The sequence below is a fragment of the Danio rerio genome, chromosome 25, assembly GCF_052040795.2.
Source record: "Danio rerio strain M-AB ecotype USA chromosome 25, GRCz13ab, whole genome shotgun sequence".
Classification (NCBI taxonomy): domain Eukaryota; kingdom Metazoa; phylum Chordata; class Actinopteri; order Cypriniformes; family Danionidae; genus Danio; species Danio rerio.
In genome coordinates, this window is record NC_141045.1 from 32481720 (window position 1) to 32503205 (window position 21486).

General features: G+C 37.0%; 1 protein-coding gene and 2 long non-coding RNA genes across 4 annotated transcripts in view; 2 read left to right on the forward strand and 1 right to left on the reverse strand.

Annotated features, from left to right (window-relative positions):
• The window catches only part of prr5l (proline rich 5 like), a 50073-nt gene that overhangs the window by 23040 nt on the left and 5547 nt on the right, over positions 1-21486 (forward strand). For both annotated transcript variants that reach the window (XM_087312479.1, XM_087312478.1), the window contains exons 3-8: positions 817-897; positions 1967-2015; positions 8761-8818; positions 8936-9027; positions 9121-9255; positions 16959-17079. In XM_087312479.1, the coding sequence (XP_087168605.1) occupies positions 817-897; positions 1967-2015; positions 8761-8818; positions 8936-9027; positions 9121-9255; positions 16959-17079 (536 nt within the window). The remainder of the gene's footprint in view (positions 1-816; positions 898-1966; positions 2016-8760; positions 8819-8935; positions 9028-9120; positions 9256-16958; positions 17080-21486) is intronic.
• The window catches only part of LOC147830929 (uncharacterized), a 101199-nt gene continuing 87081 nt past the window's right edge, over positions 7369-21486 (reverse strand). Inside the window, exons 3-4 of the long non-coding RNA XR_015526642.1 lie at positions 16389-16560; positions 7369-9328 (exon numbers count right to left, since the gene is read on the reverse strand). This is a non-coding gene — a long non-coding RNA (uncharacterized LOC147830929). The remainder of the gene's footprint in view (positions 9329-16388; positions 16561-21486) is intronic.
• LOC147837878 (uncharacterized) lies at positions 9570-15634 on the forward strand. The gene is made up of 2 exons (XR_015526640.1): positions 9570-10814; positions 14123-15634. It is a non-coding gene; the product is annotated as an uncharacterized LOC147837878 (long non-coding RNA).

A 21486-nucleotide genomic window follows, 5' to 3' on the forward strand; every position in this document is an offset into this window, starting at 1 on the left:
CATGGATACTCACATAAGAGCATGTTAAAAACTTGAGAAACGTGTTAATAAACACTTTAAAAGGGTAAATAAATACTTTTTTTCTAGGAGATACTTTTTTTTTCAATAAGTGTGGGTTTTCTGATATATTTTATCATGATTTCAAAAATATAAATTAAAAAATGTAAAACATTCTGATGTATTAAGGCCACCACATAAGTAATTGTACAAATGCATGAAAATGTATTAAAATGAATCTGTATAGAATAAACTAATAGGTCTGTACCATCAAATGAGCAAAAAAAATATTTAGGATAAACTGTCCCTTTAAATTGAAATACACAATTAAAAGACTTGAAATTTGCATTCAGCAAGCTTTGAGCTGGAAATTGCTAAATTTACAGTCACTGTACCTCTAAATCAAAAGTAGAACCTCACTTTTTTACACATATGACTTTGCACATCGCCATATTTTTTGTCTTTTGGGGGAAAACCCCTTAGAGACGCACGTTTCTGAAGCATTCGAGAAGGAAGCAAACAGCAGTCTTTGCCTCTACAGCTTCCTCGTGGAAACGGGACCTCAGTTGCCCCCCTCTCAGGAAATGTACAGCAGGATGTTAGTCAAACATGGTCTTTTGGTTGGCGGGCAGTGAAAGTTTACTGGCAAGCAGACAAAAATGCTGAGCATAGAGAGAATTTCCCCAAACAACAGGTGACATTGCTTGATGCTGACTTTTTTTTACAAGGGGATGTTTGCATAAAATTTCCTTAGATTGCAAATCAGCAGTCAGACCATTTAAATTCAATCTGATTTCCTGCAACTTTGCTGTGTTGCAGTGTCCAGACGGCTGTTATTAAAGTGTTTGAAGGTGGAGGACTTCAGCCCAATGAGCTTTATACCTTAAATGAAAGTATAAGGTAAGGAATTAATAAAGCTAATCACAATCAATTTGTCATATAGTGTAACCATCAAGTAAAAATAACACGCTTTTTCTATACACATTGAGTATATTTGTGAATTTGCACATTTTAAAACGTTTTAAAATATATTTGTAAACAAATAATGTAATTTGGTAGCACATTAAAGCATTTTCACAACATTTTTCACAACAACTACATTTATATAGGGCATTATTTACTCATTCAATGTTTTTAAATCTATTTTCCTAGTTTTTTTGTTGTTGTTGTTGTTGTTTATTTGTTTCTCTTTTGTACAAATTAATTTCATCTGATAAATTATAAGTATTAATGCATTTCATATTTAAGCATTGTTTAATCATTGTTTTTATCATTTAAAGGAAAAAAATGATTTATTGACTCAATAATCGTCATGTTAAAATTCAAGTAAAAGTTTTATACAAATAGTGTGAATTATTAATATATACTGTAGTTAACATGTTCACAGCTTCAACAAACATTACTTTGTCATTAAACAAACACTTCAAATTAAAGTATTAGGGAAGACACAGCCTTGTTCGTGATCTCAAATCACCACTTTTGACTTCTGATCGAGTTACCCAGAATACACCAGCAACCACATATCGAAATACATTAAAACCATGATCAATATTTTGCAGCCACCCACAACGCCTTTGCATTGCGGTGGTGGGTTTTATACAGCGAGCATTACTCATATACCCTAAAAAGCAAATGGTTACTCCACGTCAAAAAGTAAATAAATCCATTGTCAGTTGGAACTGTTAAGTTAATCTAATTTCTATAATTGTAGTTAAATTACTTAATGCTATTAAGGCTGGTTTACTCACTTTTTTAAAATGAAGTAAAATCAACCAATTGCTTTTTATAGTGTGTGTGTGTGTGTGTGTGTGTGTGTGTGTGTGTGTGTGTGTGTGTGTGTGTGTGTGTGTGTGTGTGTGTGTGTGTGTGTGTGTGTGTGTGTGTGTGTGTGTGCGTGTGAGTGTACATATGTAAGTATGATTTCAATTTTGTAAAATATACTTAATAAACTATCGAACTGTTTTAATAGATGGCTTTTGAGGACTGAGCTGGGATCATTTATCACTGAATATTTTCAGGTAAGGATTTAACATTTTTTATACTGAAGATAAAATGAAATGTAAAACTAAAATAAATAAATTAGGGTTAGTGATTAACATTTTTGTCTTATTAATCAATGTAACCACACACACCATATATATATATATATATATATATATATATATATATATATATATATATATATATATATATATATATATATATATATATATATATATATATATATATATATTTATTTATTTATTTATTTATTTATATACAGTGCTCAGCATAATTGTGTACACCCCATTTTGAAAATGAATATTTTCCTCCATTTCTCAGTGAATATAGACAATGTATTTTGGTGCATTTAAACAAAACAGATTTGTTTACTAAAATAATATTTTAGTCACCAAACATATTTAGAAATTGAAAGGTAATACAATTAAATTCAAGGAAAATATTGCGGAAAAAAAAAAACAACTTGCAAAATTTCAACGAAATGTTTACTTTTTTTTGCTTCCCTTGATTTTTCCTCTTTTTAAATTTGTATTATTTAAATTTTTCCATAACATATAAATTCATCTGTACTAGCTTTTGGACCATTATCATAAATTATTTTGTTAGAGAAGCTCCAGATTTGGTAATGTACAGTATATGCACAAATATAATATTCTATAGCTTCCTATAAAACATTTAAAACATTTAAACATTGAAACATTTAAAATATACATTTAAAAAATAATTATTGTCATGTATCTAAAATATGCATGGTAATCTGCCGTGGCTAAAACTCCCAGATCACCTGTTGACTACACAAAAACGGTGAGTAATCTCCCATTAAAGCAATGTTATTGTAAAAAAATATAATTAAACCACATTAACAACAATAACTGTAAGCAAATGAAAGCAGGTGAAACATACCGTGTTTGATAATGAAAGGATGATCACATGCACAGTTAATATTAGGCCTGTTAATAATCTGTTCAAAGAATAATTCAAATGAAAGCAGTAACCGCTGCTGCTTACAAAAGAATGTGTGTATTTTTTGTAAATCTTGAGCTCTTAAAAGCAGCAGGACTGTGGGTGCACGATCATCGCTCTTTGTCCAGTCTAGTTCAAAGAGAACTGATCGCTCCAGTTGCGTTCACTCTAGGCACGGTTGCTTCACGCAAGTAAACATGAGCGCGCATCACATCACCTGTGCGCAAAAGTAATCATCCTTTTATTCGATATTTATCTGCTTTCTTTTGCTCTCGTGAACAATTATTTTTGTCAGTCGTGCTGCTTCTCGATTCTAAGATCACATTAGTACGAATATTGGAACATCCTTATTGTCGAACCCTCCTTTCAGAAAAATACAATTTAAAAATGATTTCCAACCAGCCAAAGTGGCTAGTGGAGGTGCTATATATATATATATATATATATATATATATATATATATATATATATATATATATATATATATATACTGTATATTAGGGGTTGCTTAAATGACTTTAGATTTTTGTAAATCGACTTTTATGTTAACAAAGTCTAGTCGATGTCAACTAGTCGCTGGTGACGTCATCAATAAAACACAAGATGCAGATGCAACCAGCCCCCCCCCCCCCCCCTTGTTATGTTTCAGATTGTTTAAATAAATACAAAAAGCAGTGTTTTATATTAAATTTAAAAAAAAATATTATTTGTTGTTGATGACAAATAATTAATTTAAAATATGATGCCAGTATATGGTTAAGGATTATCAGATTTGCAGGAATGTGGGTTTGTTTAAGCATTAAACTTCCTCAACATGAACGTTTGGATGGGATGAAAACAATCTCAGTCTGCCCACGGCATATTATCTTGTTTATAAGCATGATTAGGTTGTAGTCACAACAAAACCAACTGAAGCAAATCTGTACCTGCCCTGCTCACAATCACAGTAATACAACAGGTTGATTAGGGTGCATTATAATGCATTATAATACATTATATATTATATTGTATTATATGATAAATTGGTTGGAGAGAGAAAGTGTCATGTTTATTCAGCTCTATCTGAGAGGCTTATATGTAGATGTTGGAGTCTATTTGCAGATTTGGGTGTGTCTTGATGGTAAAATGGTTTTAAAACCCACACATGCACAGGAAGAGATGACACTTGTAGGAAACCACAAAACATCCACAAATACCAGATCTAAAATAAAAAAGAAGTAAATATTTATTTGTCAGTTTAATTCATTTTTAGAAAAACTCCACTCAAATACATAATTCATAATTCAACTCAAATACATCATTTTTGACTTTCATTTGTTTTTGTGAATTAATTACTAATTTTATAAAGCATTTATATTAAATCTTATGTTGAAATTTGTGTTACTTGAGTTGGAAACCTGTTTAAAGTGTTTTTACCGGCAATTTATTGTTTACTGCATTGATTTTGATTAGACTTGAGATTTGAGATTTGTACTTAACATTTTTTGTGACGTTCCAGTTAAACTGTATTTTAATGTTTACATTATAGTTAACGTTACTCATTTAACAGACTTATTTTTATCCAGAGTGACAAAAAAGCCATTCATATAAAGCCGGAAATATTGGTGATGTGCAATACCGGGTTTATTACGCAATTGGATTATCTTTTTAAAATATTTTTTTTCACAAAAAAAGTATTTTCTCTCACACTCTTCTCTGAATTTCTTTAAAAATTGGACTTTCTTTCTTTCAGTTAAATCTCACAATATTCTTTGAATAATATTCCCACAATATTCTTTCTTTTTTTCTCGTAAAACGTTTTACATGTCCTTAGGTGATTTAAAACGATTTAAAACTATAAATGTTGAAATTACTTTTGTTTTTGTTTGTTTTTTTGTTTTTTTATGGGGATTTTCAAGTTTATATTTAAAGCCTGGGTAAACCTAAATGTTAATATTCTGTTATTGTTAACTGAAATGAAATGTATATTATTCATTCATATAACATCAAATTGAAACTTTAAGAAATGGCGTTTACAGTGCTTAGCATATATAAGTACACCCCTTACAAATCTATCTTTAAATTCATATTTTTAATAGGAAGCTATACCATATTATATTTGTGCATATGAAATTAGATTAGTCAGTAATGAAGCCACTTCTGTAGCTTATCGAACTAAATTACTTACATAAATGGTCCAAAAACTAGTACAGCCAAATCTGTGTTATAGAAAAATTCATTCATTCATTCATTTTCTTGTCAGCTTAGTCCCTTTATTAATCCAGGGTCGCCACAACGGAATGAACCGCCAACTTATCCAGCAAGTTTTTACGCAGCGGATGCCCTTCCAGCCGCAACCCATCTCTGCAAAACATCCACACACTCATACACTATGGACAATTTAGCCTACCCAATTCACCTGTACCGCATGTCTTTGGACTGTGGGGGAAAACAGAGCACCCAGAGGAAACCCACGCAAACATGCAAACTCAACACAGAAACGCCAACTGAGCTGAGGTTCGAACCAGCGACCTTCTTGCTGTGAGGCGACACCACTACCTACTGCGCCACTGCCGTTATAGAAAAATATTAAACACAAATTTAATATACAAATTTTATACAAATTTAAAATACAAATTTAAAAATAAAAAATACAAAATTTTTGCTTCTCCTAAAAAATCAGGAGAAGCAAAAAATGGAAAAATGTAGTTGAAATTTTGTAAGTTGCTTTTTTTTTGCTTGAATTTAATTATATTATCTTCTATTTCTAAATATGTTTGGTTACTAAAATATTATTTTAATAAACATTTGTTTAATAAATTTGTTTTGTATAAACGCACTAAAATACATTGCCTATGTTCACTGAGAAATGGATACAAATATTCATTTTCAAAATGGGGTGTACTCTATGCTGAGCACTGTATATTATATTTCCATTTACGCAATTGGCAGATGCTTTTATTGAAATCAACGTGCAAAATAGGACAAACAAAGCAAAAAAACTCAGGTCAAACTGTGAATTTTGGGGGTTCATAAAATGCAGGTCAATAACTATCGGTGATTTAAGAGTCAAAAAAAGCATACCGATAATACTAAATCAATACCTGTAGCTCCTCACACCGCAGACTGTCATGAAAATGCTCAGAAATGCTTGTCTGTGGATTAAACTTAAAATGTTTCATTTCCTGCAAAGTGTTTTACTTTGTAAGTACTCAGTATATCATTAGGATCCACATGGACATGTTTTTGTTTGTTTTGTCTGTATTTGTTTTGTTTTTTCATCTCAAACCAATAATGCACAATTGGGATTCGCATCATCGCTGTGCAGCTGACAAAATCTGCAGCAACTGTGTGATGCTATCATGTCAGTATGGACCAAAATCTCTGGGGAAAATTTCCTGTACCTTGTTGAATCTATCCCACGGGGGATTAAGGCAGTTCTGAAGTCAAAAGTGGTTCAACCTGGTACTAGTAAGGTGTACCTAATAAAGTGGCCAATATATATAAATACACTTCTCTGAAGTTCTAACTTATATTGTCATGAAGTAATTTGTGTTTTCATGTAAACAAGTTCCACTTGCATCTGCAAGTGTCATGATAAATGTTCTTCTTTATTTGAAAAGTAGGTATACTGTAAAATATATATTACTCTGCTTCTCTAAATTAATTAATTATTTGAAATTAAATGTATGTACAGTATTTAAGCCAAGTATAATAAAATGATGGTAATTAAATAACCAAAAAATATACTTTTTCAGTGGAAAGTGATTTAATTAGCATAACTAGTTACACTGCTGCCATTGTGAGGGTGCACACCAACGCTCCTGTTTTTTTTTTTGTTTTTTTTTGGTTTGACACTCTGCGTTAAAAATGGTTGACCATTGAGATTGGTGCTTTTGTTCACATGTCTTGAGCTGCTGAAGTTACAGTAAAACACAACTTGGTGGTGCAAAATGGACAAGGTGAGGGCATTCCTAAAAAAAAAGATGCATTGATGCAAGATGAATGTGGAGCTCCTTGTGCCTGAACACAAAGAGCTGTATGGAAATCACTGATGCTTAAACGTCTCGTGAAGTGCTTTGAAATGTGCATATTTGTTTGATGTTTGACATATTTTAAACTGTAATAGGAAGACAGGGTGGGACATGGAGTACCTTCTCCCCTTTGTAAAAACAAAACATTTTGTTTTTATCACAGCTTCCAGTGTATGGAGTTAATAATATGCCAAAACAATCTGAATTTGAATTGTGTTCATTTGAATTGTTAATAATTGTAATTTAATAAAACTGAATATTATATGCTATTAAAAATTGTTGCTTCTTAATTTGAAGTTCTTAAATTTAATTTGAATTTCCTAACTTGAATATTAAACATCTGAAATTTAAGACAACTGAAGTTTTTATGTCAGATTTCTAAAGACGTATTTTCAAACTTCAATTCTGAATTTATAGATTGCAGATGTTTGGTTTGTAAAAAATACAGTTTCAAGTTTTCAAGATGATTCGGAACACCAAATTCAATATTCTACAATTTAAAACCAGAAATTCAGATTGTAAAATTCAGATTCAGCAGACAGTAGGTCAGGTGTCATCAACAGGGAAGAGTAGAAGATCACCGAAAAGTCAAACTAAGAACTACCACTGCTTGATTCATGGTTATGCACAGGGTGCAAACTACGGGTGCTGGGGGCTTTAGTGGGGTCTGAAAATAGGTAAAAACGGGCGTTTTTTTTTTCTACATACACCCTAATGTAAAATAAACATGTATTTTAATAGCCACCCATAGTCGCACATAGAAGAGCACAATATTTCATGCTTTTATTGGTGCAAGAATGCACACTTCTCACCGTTTGACAAAATTAGCCAATTTACATATTAAAATAGGTCTTCTTTGAGAATCACATGTCTGCTGGGTGCAAACAGGATCTGGAAATCCTAGTAAATGCATAACTTTTAATAGCCTATATTTTAATCTAGGCTTGAAAAGTGCTTAGATTTTAGATAAAGTTATTCAAATGTAAATATTTTGCTTTCATAATGGCTGCGTTCGAAACCACCTACTACTTAGTAGGTACTGCATTTGAATTTAAACGTACTACTCGGCCATTAGAAAAGTATGTTCTATACAGTATGAATGTGAAAAGTATGAATGGAATTCGGACGTACTACATCCGCCATTTTGACATGGTCATGTGATGTACCTGCGTAATTTGCGTCGCTTTACTCTCGTTCATGAATTCGCTCGCGGGGCATCATGGGATAGCGCAGCATGCATGGGATGCGCACTCCAGAATCTCGCTGGTAGTAGTAAGTCATCCGGGTACTTCTTACTGTTTTTCGGATTCTATGAATTCGGACATACTACTCGGCTCACATACTGATTTTAGCGTACTATATAGTATGGAAGTATGCGGTTTCGGACGCAGCCCAAGATTTATTTTTCCAAATAGTTACCTATTTAAATAAAATGTAAAAATATATTTTTGCTTTTGCATAAAATGTAAACTCACCGCTCATTTAAAGCAGCAGTGGAACAAATGTGACAACAAAAAGACTAACATACTGATACCAACATCTTAAACATTATTTTTATTTTACGATCGCTTTAAGTCTGCCAGTAACCACTGACTTGCATTTAGTAAAACACCACAGTTACAGCTAAAAATATTTGTTATTATTCTACCAATAAAGTCACCTACTGTACATGTTTGATGGCCTGAAAGTGAGTAAATTAACAGTAAATTGTCATTTTGGGTTGAGCTGTACCTTTAACATTTAAAAATAAACCCCATTCACTTGCATTGTACTCTTTATTTTCCAGGATCAACTCTTGAATAAGGGTCTGACGAGTATTTTAGAACAGATTCAGCTTCATGATGGTGAGTTTCATAGGTCTTATTGGTGAATTTCACACCCTGCATGTTCTTTAATGAGGTTCAATCCAGATGTGTGTAATTCAATCCTGGCTGCATTCTTCCTCCATTTCTCATGCCCAGATGAAAACCGTCTCCAAGCGCTGTCTGAGATGTGGGTGAGGTTTTTCACAGAGATCCTGCCAACTCTTCAAGCTATTTTCTACCCTGTGCAGGTATTAAAATGATCTCACCTACCATTCAAAGTAGTCGGTCGGCGTCAGGTTACAGACACTATGGTGACTGATTTGTTTTGGCGGTGTTATTAGGGTCAGGAGTTGACTGTCAGGCAAATGGCTCTGCTAGGCTTCAGGAACATGGTTCTGTTAAAGCTTTCCTTGGAGAAGGTGCTTCAGGACTCCTCGTGTCCTTCTTCAATCACACAGATGCTGCTCATTCTGCAGGTAACTCCTCGTTTGTACAATTAAGATAATGAATTATGTATTCATCTTATTCAAGCGGTTCCAAATGTTTCTTCTGGTGAATAAAAAGAAAATATTTTGGATGCTGTTAATATGCAATACAAACTTAATATTGTAACACTTTAATATTAACATGATCTTTTGATATTTTGAAGCTTTTGACATGCATAGTCATAAAAACTGTAAATTTTATGCTTGGTTTTTATCACATTATCTTTATTTGTGGAGGGTAAAATATGATTTTTTTATCTATTTATTTTTATTTTATTTTTTTTTTAATTAATTTATTTATTTTTGATGAACTATACTATCAAAAGGTTCTGAAGAATTATGTTTTGTTGAAAATAACAATATTTAGAGAGTGGATGAAAACAGCTGGCTTTTTATCTTCATAAAACTAGTTTAAATGCAACCCACGCTCATTCTGAAAACGTAGTCCAGCAGACGTTTCTGGAGACCACGAAATACGTCCCGGAAGGTACGTATGGCTGCATTTCATTTTTTTAAGCGAACGCTCCGGGCGGTGTGACGTCGTTCCCTTTAGCGCTTGCCGGCTGACCGCTTACCTCCGTGTGGAGGGCTTTCCCACTGCAGTCAGTTTGTCCGGTCAGCTCATCGTGTGCGTCAGTGAACTTCAGATGCAGAGAGGAGGAGTTGACAAAGGCATCTGGGTTCGAGTCCGGGGAAGAGGGGTTCCAGAAACCAGGTAAGACAAAAACAGAATCCAAAAAATAAAGCGAACGAGTTCATAACAGGGTGAGAACGTGGTGAAATCCAAAAACGTGGTTAAAAAAAAAAAAACAGACGAAGGTTTTTCTTTTTCTAGACGGCTTTTCTAAATTGTTGCTCGGGTTTAGGGAAGTAAGCGGGTGGGCGGGTCAATCTGTAAAACTGGTTGGGTTCAGGGAAGGAGGAGGGTGGGTCAGCCGATTGGCCGGTCGCGCAGTCAATCATTTGCTCAGTCAGACAGCGGCCTCTGGTGGGTTGACGCAAAAACAGCGCGGGCTCGAACTCGCCAGAGACGTTTGAGATACGAATAAGTGAGCACAGCGGCATCTCGCGGATTCGCGAAAACAAAAACTGCACAAATACGTACCTCCCGGGACGTATTTTGCGGTCCCCAGAAACGTCCGCTGGACTACGTTTTCAGAATGAGCCTGGGTTGTTTAAATGTGTCTTAAATGCAAAAACTTAAATTATATTTTCTCATATTCTGCATAATTTGACAAAGATTTTTTTTTCACACATTGTGGACCCCATCATACACCCGGTGTAATAAAGCGCAAGATGTGTTTTGCGCAATTTGTTGCAATTTTCTGACCAGCGCATCCCTAATTTTCACATTTTGCGCCACATTGCTTAAACAGCAAACCTATTTGTGCCACTTTGTGGACTCGTGAGTGTGCTGGTCTGAAAAGGAGATGTGTCAAGGTGCATTGTTGGTGTGCTGCTATTTTTAAGAACTGAAATAGACTAAGCCATTGGCCAACTAAAACCTGGTCTAATGTTCAGCTCCGAACAGTGCTTAATACACACAGGATGTGTCAGGGTTCTGCCACTTTGGTCTTGTAAATTCTTGTTTTGGTGGCAGAGCTCTGACACTACTCCATGTCTGGTCCCGTGTCTTTCTCTGTGTGCGCGCGCGCGCCGTCGTGGGTGTACGCAGAGTGTGCGCGCTGCCACTTGATGTGGCCGCGCACGCTCTGCGTCCCTCAGACGCGCGCGCTCTTGTACTAGTGTTTGTGTTTGTTCTGTCAGCAGCGCGCTGCTTTATTCTCGGCGCCTCCGTCTAGTTGGTTTCAGTTTTGGTTGGCGCTGAGATGAAGCATGTGCGTTGCTTATGTGTGAGCGCACGGTAAGGTGTTTATCTATCGTGTGCTCGTGTCTTGCGTCTCTTGTCAAAGCACGTGGCTCGGTGTTTACATTGTGGTCACGTGCTTTTGTCGTGTGCTTCAGTGTTGTGTTTGTTGTCATGAACATGCGGTTAATGAGTTCTCTCATTGGCTGCATGTTCTTGTTGTGTTATGTGAGCGCATGGCTTGTATTGTCTCTCTGTGTCATGCGCTCTCCCGTCTATTGTCTTTTCCCACCCTCCTTGTTAACCCATTATTAGTTAATTGTGTTCACCTGTTTGTGTGTTAATTTTCTACAGTTTATATACCCCTCACTTTTGCTGTCCTGTGTCAGTTCGTCATCACATTTCGTCGTTTGAAGTCTAGTCCTGTTGTGTTTCCAGTCCTCATCCTTGCCAGTCTGCCCAGTCCTGTTTGTATGTGTATGTATTTGTTTTGTTAATGTTTTCCCCCTCGGGGTAGTTTATTTTGCATTTTATTTTATTTTTATTATTTAATAAAATCCCATTTCCCTGCATTTGAGTCCTCGCTCCTTTTTCCCCTTTTCCCCTCACCGAACCGTGACAGTACGAACTGACCATTAGAGGACTCAGCAACTATGGGTTTATTTCTTCGCCCAGCTCTCTCCCAGAACAAGAAGCTCCAGGATCAATCCCTTGCCAGGAGACTGCAGGAATGTCACCAGAACAGTCGTCCATTTGGTGTGTACGCTCAAGGCCTCCTTGAGGCAGTGTTGGGGCTTGGATTCAATGAGAAGACCCTCATCCATCTCTTCCTGGCAGGATTGGATGAGCCTCTTGATTGGGAGGAGCTGGGTGATTTAAAGGAATGGACTTATTGGGAGGTGGTTGAATACACCTGCCTGAGGAAGGAGAGGGAGATCCTGGAGGGGGAAGGGACCCTTCTCATCACCACCAGCACCACCTCCCAGTCCATGTCCTCCCCCCAAGGGTTAACCCGCACCCAGAAGCGGAGATTGAAGAGGAAGGCCTCTTCAGCCAAGATGGCTCCAGCCCCTGAGCGCCCTCCAGTGTCGGCTCCAGCCCCTGAGCGCCCTCCAGTGTCGGCTCCAGCCCCTGAGCGCCCTCCAGTGTCGGCTCCAGCCCCTGAGCGCCCTCCAGTGTCGGCTCCAGCCCCTGAGCGCCCTCCAGTGTCGGCTCCAGCCCCTGAGCGCCCTCCAGTGTCGGCTCCAGCCCCTGAGCGCCCTCCAGTGTCGGCTCCAGCCCCTGAGCGCCCTCCAGTGTCGGCTCCAGCCCCTGAGCGCCCTCCAGTGTCGGCCCCAGCCCCTGAGCGCCGCTCAGTGCCGGTCCCAGTCCGGCTCCTTGCCCTGCCGGCACCACCCAGACGTCTTTCCCTGCCGGCCCCACCCCGGCTCCTTTCCCTGCCGGCACCTACCAGACGTCTAGCCCTGCCGGCCCCAGCCCGGCTCCTTGCCCTGCCGGCACCTACCAGACGTCTAGCCCTGCCGGCCCCAGCCCGGCTCCTTGCCCTGCCGGCACCTACCAGACGTCTAGCCCTGCCGGCCCCAGCCCGGCTCCTTGCCCTGCCGGCACCACCCAGACGTCTTGCCCAGCCGGCCCCAGCCCGGCTCCTTGCCCTGCCGGCACCACCCAGACGTCTTTCCCTGCCGGCACCACCCAGACGTCTAGCCCTGCCGTCCCCAGCCCGGCTCCTTGCCCTGCCGGTCCCAGCCCGGCTCCTTGCCCTGCCGGCCCCCCACAGACCTCTGGTCTTGTTTCCCCTCATAGACACTCCCTGGGTCGTCCCTCCTGCCCCTTCCTGGTGTTCCTTTCCTCCACCCTGGACGGACCCTCCGGCTCCACCCTGGTTCCCTGCTAGGGCTCTCGACCCGCTGGACCCACCCTGGACAGTTCCTCCGGTCCCACCCTGGACTGATCCTCCCTTGTCTTGCCCTCCCATCCCTCCCTTGTTTGTCGTTTTGGGTCTGGCTTGGCTTCCCTCCCTCCCCCCCTTCATGTCGTCTTGCCAGTTCACCTCCTTGTCTTGTGTCTGTTGATGTTGCCTGTTTTGTTGTCTTGTAGTGTTTCTTGTCTGTCTTGTACCTTGTTGGATGTTCCCTTTAGGGACGCCAGGTGGCGTCCCTTTTTGGGGGGGCTAGTGTCAGGGTTCTGCCACTTTGGTCTTGTAAATTCTTGTTTTGGTGGCAGAGCTCTGACACTACTCCATGTCTGGTCCCGTGTCTTTCTCTGTGTGCGTGCGCGCGCCGTCGTGGGTGTACGCAGAGTGTGCGCGCTGCCACTTGATGTGGCCGCGCACGCTCTGCGTCCCTCAGACGCGCGCGCTCTTGTACTAGTGTTTGTGTTTGTTCTGTCAGCAGCGCGCTGCTTTATTCTCGGCGCCTCCGTCTAGTTGGTTTCAGTTTTGGTTGGCGCTGAGATGAAGCATGTGCGTTGCTTATGTGTGAGCGCACGGTAAGGTGTTTATCTATCGTGTGCTCGTGTCTTGCGTCTCTTGTCAAAGCACGTGGCTCGGTGTTTACATTGTGGTCACGTGCTTTTGTCGTGTGCTTCAGTGTTGTGTTTGTTGTCATGAACATGCGGTTAATGAGTTCTCTCATTGGCTGCATGTTCTTGTTGTGTTATGTGAGCGCATGGCTTGTATTGTCTCTCTGTGTCATGCGCTCTCCCGTCTATTGTCTTTTCCCACCCTCCTTGTTAACCCATTATTAGTTAATTGTGTTCACCTGTTTGTGTGTTAATTTTCTACAGTTTATATACCCCTCACTTTTGCTGTCCTGTGTCAGTTCGTCATCACATTTCGTCGTTTGAAGTCTAGTCCTGTTGTGTTTCCAGTCCTCATCCTTGCCAGTCTGCCCAGTCCTGTTTGTATGTGTATGTATTTGTTTTGTTAATGTTTTCCCCCTCGGGGTAGTTTATTTTGCATTTTATTTTATTTTTATTATTTAATAAAATCCCATTTCCCTGCATTTGAGTCCTCGCTCCTTTTTCCCCATTTCCCCTCACCAACCCCGACAGGATGTACAGCAATACACAAATATCATTCATTTTCTATTTGTGTAGTCCCTTTATTGATCAATCTGTCACCTCAGCAGAATGAATCGCCAACTTATCCAGCTATGTTTTACGCAGCGGATGCCCTTCCAGCTGCAACCCAACACTGCTAACCACCTATACACTCTCGCATTCACACACATACACCACAGCCAATTCAGTTCACCTATAACGCATGTCTTTGGACTGTGGGGGAAACTGGAGCACCCGGAGGAAACCCACACGAATACATGGGGAGAACATGCAAACTCCACACAGAAATGACCCAACCAGCACTTGAACCAGCAACCTTCTTGCTGTGAGGCGATTGGGCCACCCCCTACCCCACTGTGACGCTACACAAATATCTTTACAAAAAAATTGTAAATAAAAAATTTAAATGTTACAAAAAGTACTATTTTCTACATTAATATAAAAACTGCTGCCTCCATGCCTTCTTCTTGTCGAGGGGTCTTTTTTTAAGTTCATTCGTGACAATTTGCTTTTGTATAATGGTATTATTATTAGCAGTATTATTTATTATATGCATATTTAAATTTAATAAAAACAAGTTTAGATTTGTCCACCTGTCGGCTTTTGAAGACATGTGCATCACTATATGGAGCATAAGAATAGGACGTGTGTTTGGATATAACTCCTAGTGTGTTTTTTTAACCACACTTCATTATTATTGCTCATTTATTTGTTTGCTGGGAATTAGAACTGAATTTGGAAATAGTTTTGAAGCTATTTTTTGCGCTTAACAAATGAAATTAAATCTGTAGGCTTATGGATGTCTTCAGTGGAGAGTGTACAACACTGTTCCTTTATCCACGAAAGTAAACAAGTAAAAAGTAACAGTAAAGTAAAGCAAAAGTAAAGAGGCCGAATGGAGGAGGCTCATTCTTTATCCTTGCACTGCAGATGCTCTGTTTAATTGTTTTCTTTATTTATTTATCTGCTTAAGTGTTCAGTTTTTCCACGTACAAATAAACGTATAACATTTAATGCACGTTATACTCAAAACACACCCATAACCCATTAAGAGAATAACCACAACCCTGTTAAACCATGCGTTTATTTTCAGTTCTTAAATTAGCAAAAATGGATTCAGACATACCCTTAATGCTTTTGCACAATGCGCTTTAGATTTTGAGTCTAGGTCATTAAAATAGAACCCAAGGTGTTTCTTGCATTTCATCTTACAACTTTCACTGACAATGTTGTCTTGCCTCCTTGGTAACCATTATTAACAATCCTTTGAAAAATGTACAACTGTTATAACAGATTAAAATTGTTAATTATACTGCTATAAAAATGGAATAATATTAAAATTCTATATGGAAAGTTTGCTCAGGGTAAATTATAATTTGTGCACACTCACTCTCTCACACACACCATAATCATAATGTATTTTATACTATTTTAAAAATATGCGGTTCATTCCACTGTGGCGACCCCAGATTAATAAAGGGACTTAACTGAAAAGAAAATAAATGAATGAAAAAATGTTTGTTATATGACCTCAGCCTACGCCAAACCCTCATTTTAAACTTGTGGCAATTATTTTTAAGTCAAATTAATCAAATGTATACTTTTAAATGACTGAAATATCACATTAACTTCATACAACCAAAAAAAAAACATCTTTCTTGTCTATATAAAATAAGTTTAAACTGCCAACTCTGATCTGTAAATATATTATGAAATATTGATAATTGCCATTAGGGCTGGGCGGTATGAATGTATATATCATTGTAGCACAATGAAATGTGTATCGTAAAATATATTTTTTTATTTTGTGTATACTGTGATATGTAAATAAGTGGGCGTGTCATACTGCCCAGTTCTAATTGTCATATATAGTTGAACTTTTAATAAAGTGTACAGATGATTATGTTGAAGTACTCTACACTTTTAAAAAATGCAATGAAAATAAACTATTTAACAAAAACTTAAATTAAAATGAATGAAAACTTTTACTAATTAATAAAAATTTTACTTAAAAAATACAATGTTACTTACAACAAAAGGGAAAAAAAGTTAACACAAACATTAATCGTTCATTCGTTTTCTTTTCGACTTAGTCCCTTTGTTAATCCAGGGTCACCACAGCGGAATGAACCGCCAACTTATCCAGCATATTTTTTACGCTATGGATGTCCTTCCAGCTGCAACCCATCTCCGGGAAACATCCTCACACACTCATTCACACTCATATACTACGGACAATTTACCCTACCCAATTCACCTGTACCGCATGTCTTTGGACTGTGGGGGAAACCGGAGCACCCGGAGGAGACCCACGCGAACACGGGGAGAACATGCAAACTCCACATAGAAACACCAACTGACCCTGAGGCTGGAACCAGCAACCTTCGTGCTATGAGGCGACAGCGCAACCTACTGCTCCACTGTGTCACCTACAACATTAATCAAATATTTGTTAGCAAAAAGTGTAATATAAATATGAGGATGCATATTGAAAGAACTGCATGAATATCCCCTGAGGGATAGTGTTAGAGAATATACATGTATCTCCTATGTTCTTCTGTAACCTCGCGTGACATTTAAATTGACACCATGAAACCAAGTATTTTGACCCAGCGCTGAGTTTTAAAATATGGCTTGTTCATACAAAAGAAATCAGTCCGTCTAGTTGCTGAACAGTGGGATCCAGTGTCATGCTGGAGGGGAATAATATGATGAAGCGGCAGATGCGTCATTTACTCCCACTTGTCAGCTGTGATGGGATTGAACCCAGATATTTAACCGTTCATCTACCAGCTCTTTATTGCAGCCATGTTTTGTTTTCATGCAGGGCATTCATGAGCCCAACGGACCAACGCAAGAGTATTTTCTACTGGAGAGACTAGTAGAGATGGTTATATCGCCTTACCTGAGTAACTACCTCAAGAGGAGCCCGAGTGATTCTTCTTCAGGTGCTCTTTCATTTTATATTTTACTTTGCTCAATCTCTTGGTTTGGGGGTCGATTAGATGATGCTTACAATATACAATATAATATACAAATATTAATAAACCAAAACATTATATATTATATTATATTATATTATATTATATTATATTATATTATATTATATTATATTATGTTATGTTATATTGTATTATATTTTTATATAATATTATATTATATTTTATTATATTGTATTGTTATATTATATTATATTATATTATTTTATATTATATTGTTATATAATATTATATTATATTACATTGTAATATTATATTATATTACATTGTAATATTATATTACATTTTATTATATTGTATTGTTATATTATATTATATTATATTATATTATATTATATTATATTGTATTGTTACATTATATTATATTATATTATTTTATATCATATTGTATTGTTATATTATATTATATTATATTATATTATATTATATTATATTGTAATATTATATTGTTATATTATATTATATTATATCATAGTATATTATATTATTTATTACCTGTTTATTAAATTTTTTGTATCGTCTTTTTTTAGTTTTAAATACTTCAAATAACAAAATGTTTTAGTGGACAATGTTAATGTAAGGCCCCGTTTACACTAATAAGTTTTAGTAGTTTTTCTATGGTTACACCTTCTGTGCACAATACGCTGGAGTTTTCGAGCCCCGAAAACGAAGCGTTTTGAAAACGCATCTTTTCCTTGTAAGTTCAAACTTATTCATTCCTTGATATGGAAAACTCCTGACGACAGGTTGGGTAAATCCTCAAAAGGAACAGTGTACTTTACAACATCATTTAGATCACCCTGGCTACGTTGTTTCACTATCTTAACAATAAAATAAAAACATGATATAAGGAACTGACTATTTTTATTTGGATGTTATCAGCTTAACAGACCAAATATGTTAAGGCGTTGTGTAGTTACATATTTATATGACTGTCATCTTCACTGTATGCATATTTATAACAAAACGGAGCCTATAACATAACTGCCTCTTTTTATTTTCATTGAAAAATAGGAAACATACCCTCTCTTTTGCTAATATCACTTTTAATAATCAATAATGACCATTATAAAAGTATAACGTACAATAAGTTTATACAATATACAGTTGAAGCCAGAATTATTAGCCATTAACAATCCTTTGATTGTTTTTTTTCTTTTTTAATTATTTCCAAAATTATGTTATTATGTTTACCAGAGCAAGCACATTTTTACTGTATGTCTGATAATATTTTTTCTTCTGGAGAAAGTCTTGTTTGTTTTATTTCGGCTAGAATAAAAGCAGTTTAATTATTTTAAAACCATTTTACGGTCAATATTATTAGCCCCTTTAAGCTATATTATTTTTCGATAGTCTACAGAACAAACTTATTATGTTTAGAAATGTGTTAAAAAAATATTCTCACCGCTAAACAGAAATTGGGGAAAAAAATAAACAGGGGGGCTAATAATTTTACTAGCCATAATTTTGTTGTTGGGAAAATATATTGTATCATTATATACTTTAGCATGTTAAAATTACTTTAATTGCTTAAAAGTTACTTAAATTTTGTTATGTCCACATGGCTCCTCGTTCATTTAACTTTTTTTGTGTGTTGTGTATGACCTTGCTCAATGAGGATAAACAAAATTAATTTTAATAAAGAAATAAATACAATTGTTTTATTTCACGTGAATTTTTAGGGCTCAACACTAAGAATTTACCCTTTTTTTTTTTGGCCACACCAAAATAAACATTTCCTTGCCACAAATTTTAAATAATGTGTCAAAATATAGCTGTGTACATACACTTTTAATTTAAGAAATATATTCTTTAAAACTAAAAACTATAGACATTTTAAAATTATTTTCATGTATCTAAAACTATTCACGGTAGTCTGTCCTGGCTGAAGGTCCCAGATTACCAGTTAACCATAGATTAATGGAGAGTTATTCTCCTATTAAAGCAATGTTATAGTAAAGGATGATAATTAACCAATATTAACAAAAATAACCAGCAAAAGAAAGCCGGTGAAAAACATACCGTGTGTGATAATAAAAAGATGATCACATGGACACAGTTATTATTAATAATCTGTTCAAAGACTGGTAAAAGTGAAAGCGGCGACCGCTGCTGCTTACAAAAACATCTAGAGCTCTGAATGCAGCAGGACTGTGGATGCACAAGCACCGTTTTTATCCAGTCTATTTCAAAGAAAAAACATTTACGTTTTCAGGCACGGTTGCTTCATGCAAGGAAACGGGACTCAGGAGCTTTTAAGTTAATTTCAAGCCCTGGATTAGGTATATTAACCCCTCTTTGTGCTTGTTACCAAAACATGTTACCTGAGAACAAGTAATAGATTCAAAAGACTAAAGACTTGTCATATAGAGACAAGATGAGTTAAATATCATCTTTAACAACTATAGTAAGATTAGATCCAGCGGTATATCCTTGATGAACTGTCCGACGTGCGCTGCTCTCTCCTGAGGAGGTGTGCTCAAAGCACTCTCTGACTACCTGAGCACAAACCTCTGCATACGCTGCAGCGCATGCCAGAGTGTGTGGTCACGTGATGTGTGTTTTCAGCGGTGTAGTGTGGACTGAGATGTTTCAAAAGCGCCAGATTAAACGTCAGTGTGGAATGTTTGCATTCTAAAATACCGTTTTTAAACTTAAACATATTAGGATAAACGGGACCTAACACAGTGGTTTCCAAAGTGCGGGACAATGAGGGTTGTCGCTTGGTCATTTCCAAAAAATCCAATAAATTTTATTAAACTGTTAGAATGAACATATTTCATCCATAACCTACTGAAGATAAAAATAGTAGTTAATAGTTACAATAAAAACATCATGCAAATAAAAAGCCATCTGCCTTTCGGTTTTTTATTTTTTCCATTGAATTGTGACCCCTAGGGAAATTACATTACATTAAAGACGCAGCAATAGCGTCTAATGCAGCAAACTGATTTTATGGCACTAGATTAAACATTGAAACATTGAAAATAAATATGGGCCACTAAACATGGAGGATAGTGTCAGAGTGGAGGTCTCCAAAATAACACTTCAAGAGTTCACACTTAGCTGATGATTTACAAAGCTTATTTGGCATGCTGTCCCGGGAGAGAGCCCCGAGCTCAAGGGCTCCTCGAGCCCGGGGCTTCCTCCCGTTGGCAGAGCAAGAAGGGAGCCTGAGCTCGGTGGATCTCAGAACTCCCCTGCCGCTGTAGCTAAGGGAACGTAAGGAATTAGACCAGCTTGATTGTTAAGTATGTTGAATGTCTTTGGATGGTGGGAGGAAACCGGAGAGCCCGGGGAAAACCCACGCGGACACGGGAAGGACATACAAACTCCCCACAGAAACACTCACCGGTCCTATCGAACTAGGACCGGCAGTATTCTTGCTGTGTGGTTCACAGTGCTAACCACTGGACCGCCGTGCCGCCCAATTACAGGTAAAGGAGGAGAATAGGGGAGGAGGGGGGTTTCTTCCAAACGAAGATAAAGTGAACTGAAAACTTAGACTATTTATGGTGCCTTAGGGCTCATATGATTGGAAGATTAGTGATTAGCAAATGCGAGACTGGACGTGATAAATCATAAGCACGTGATCCTCTCGAAATTAGTTTATGAATAAACTTCACTAAGATTAACCTGGGCCTATTAGTGTGTGCAAGGTTTGTACATTTATAACAACCTACAAGGATAGTGGGGGGTGGCAAGTCACTGGCATTGTTATTTTGGGGGTCAAGTGCTGAATAATTTGGGAACCCCTGATCTAACATATGCGATATTGATTAAAAATGACTAATAAGATTTGTTAATCTAATCTTAGTATCATTTGACTCATTTTTGACCAAACTAATTATTATTTTTATGTTATTTTTGTTTTAATTGTTTATATTTGTGTCATTTTTAAATAATACCTATATTAGTGTTTGGTTTATTTTTTTAAATTTACTCAATTAAAAATGAGACATTTTCTTGCCTCCCAGCTGAAATAAAATATTTTGTAGTAACCTACACACCTTTTTCAAGAAATACAATTTTTCTAGGGATTTTATACACTGTTAGACCTTACCAGGCTTTTTTACAGTAGAAAACTGGCAACACTGTTGCCAGCTACTCACTGTAAAAGTTTGGTTACAGTAAATAACTGGCAACAGTGTTGCCAGTTAATTACTGAAACTGAACCATTACAGTGATTGGCTGGCAACAGTGTTGCCAGTTGTTTACTGTAACCGAACCATTGCAGTGAGTAGCTGGCAACAGTGTTGCCAGTTAATTACTGTAATAGAGCAGTAGTGGTAACTAACTGGAAACTGTGTACAGTTAATTACTGTACTGTAGTGTTACAACTCACAGCATTATACT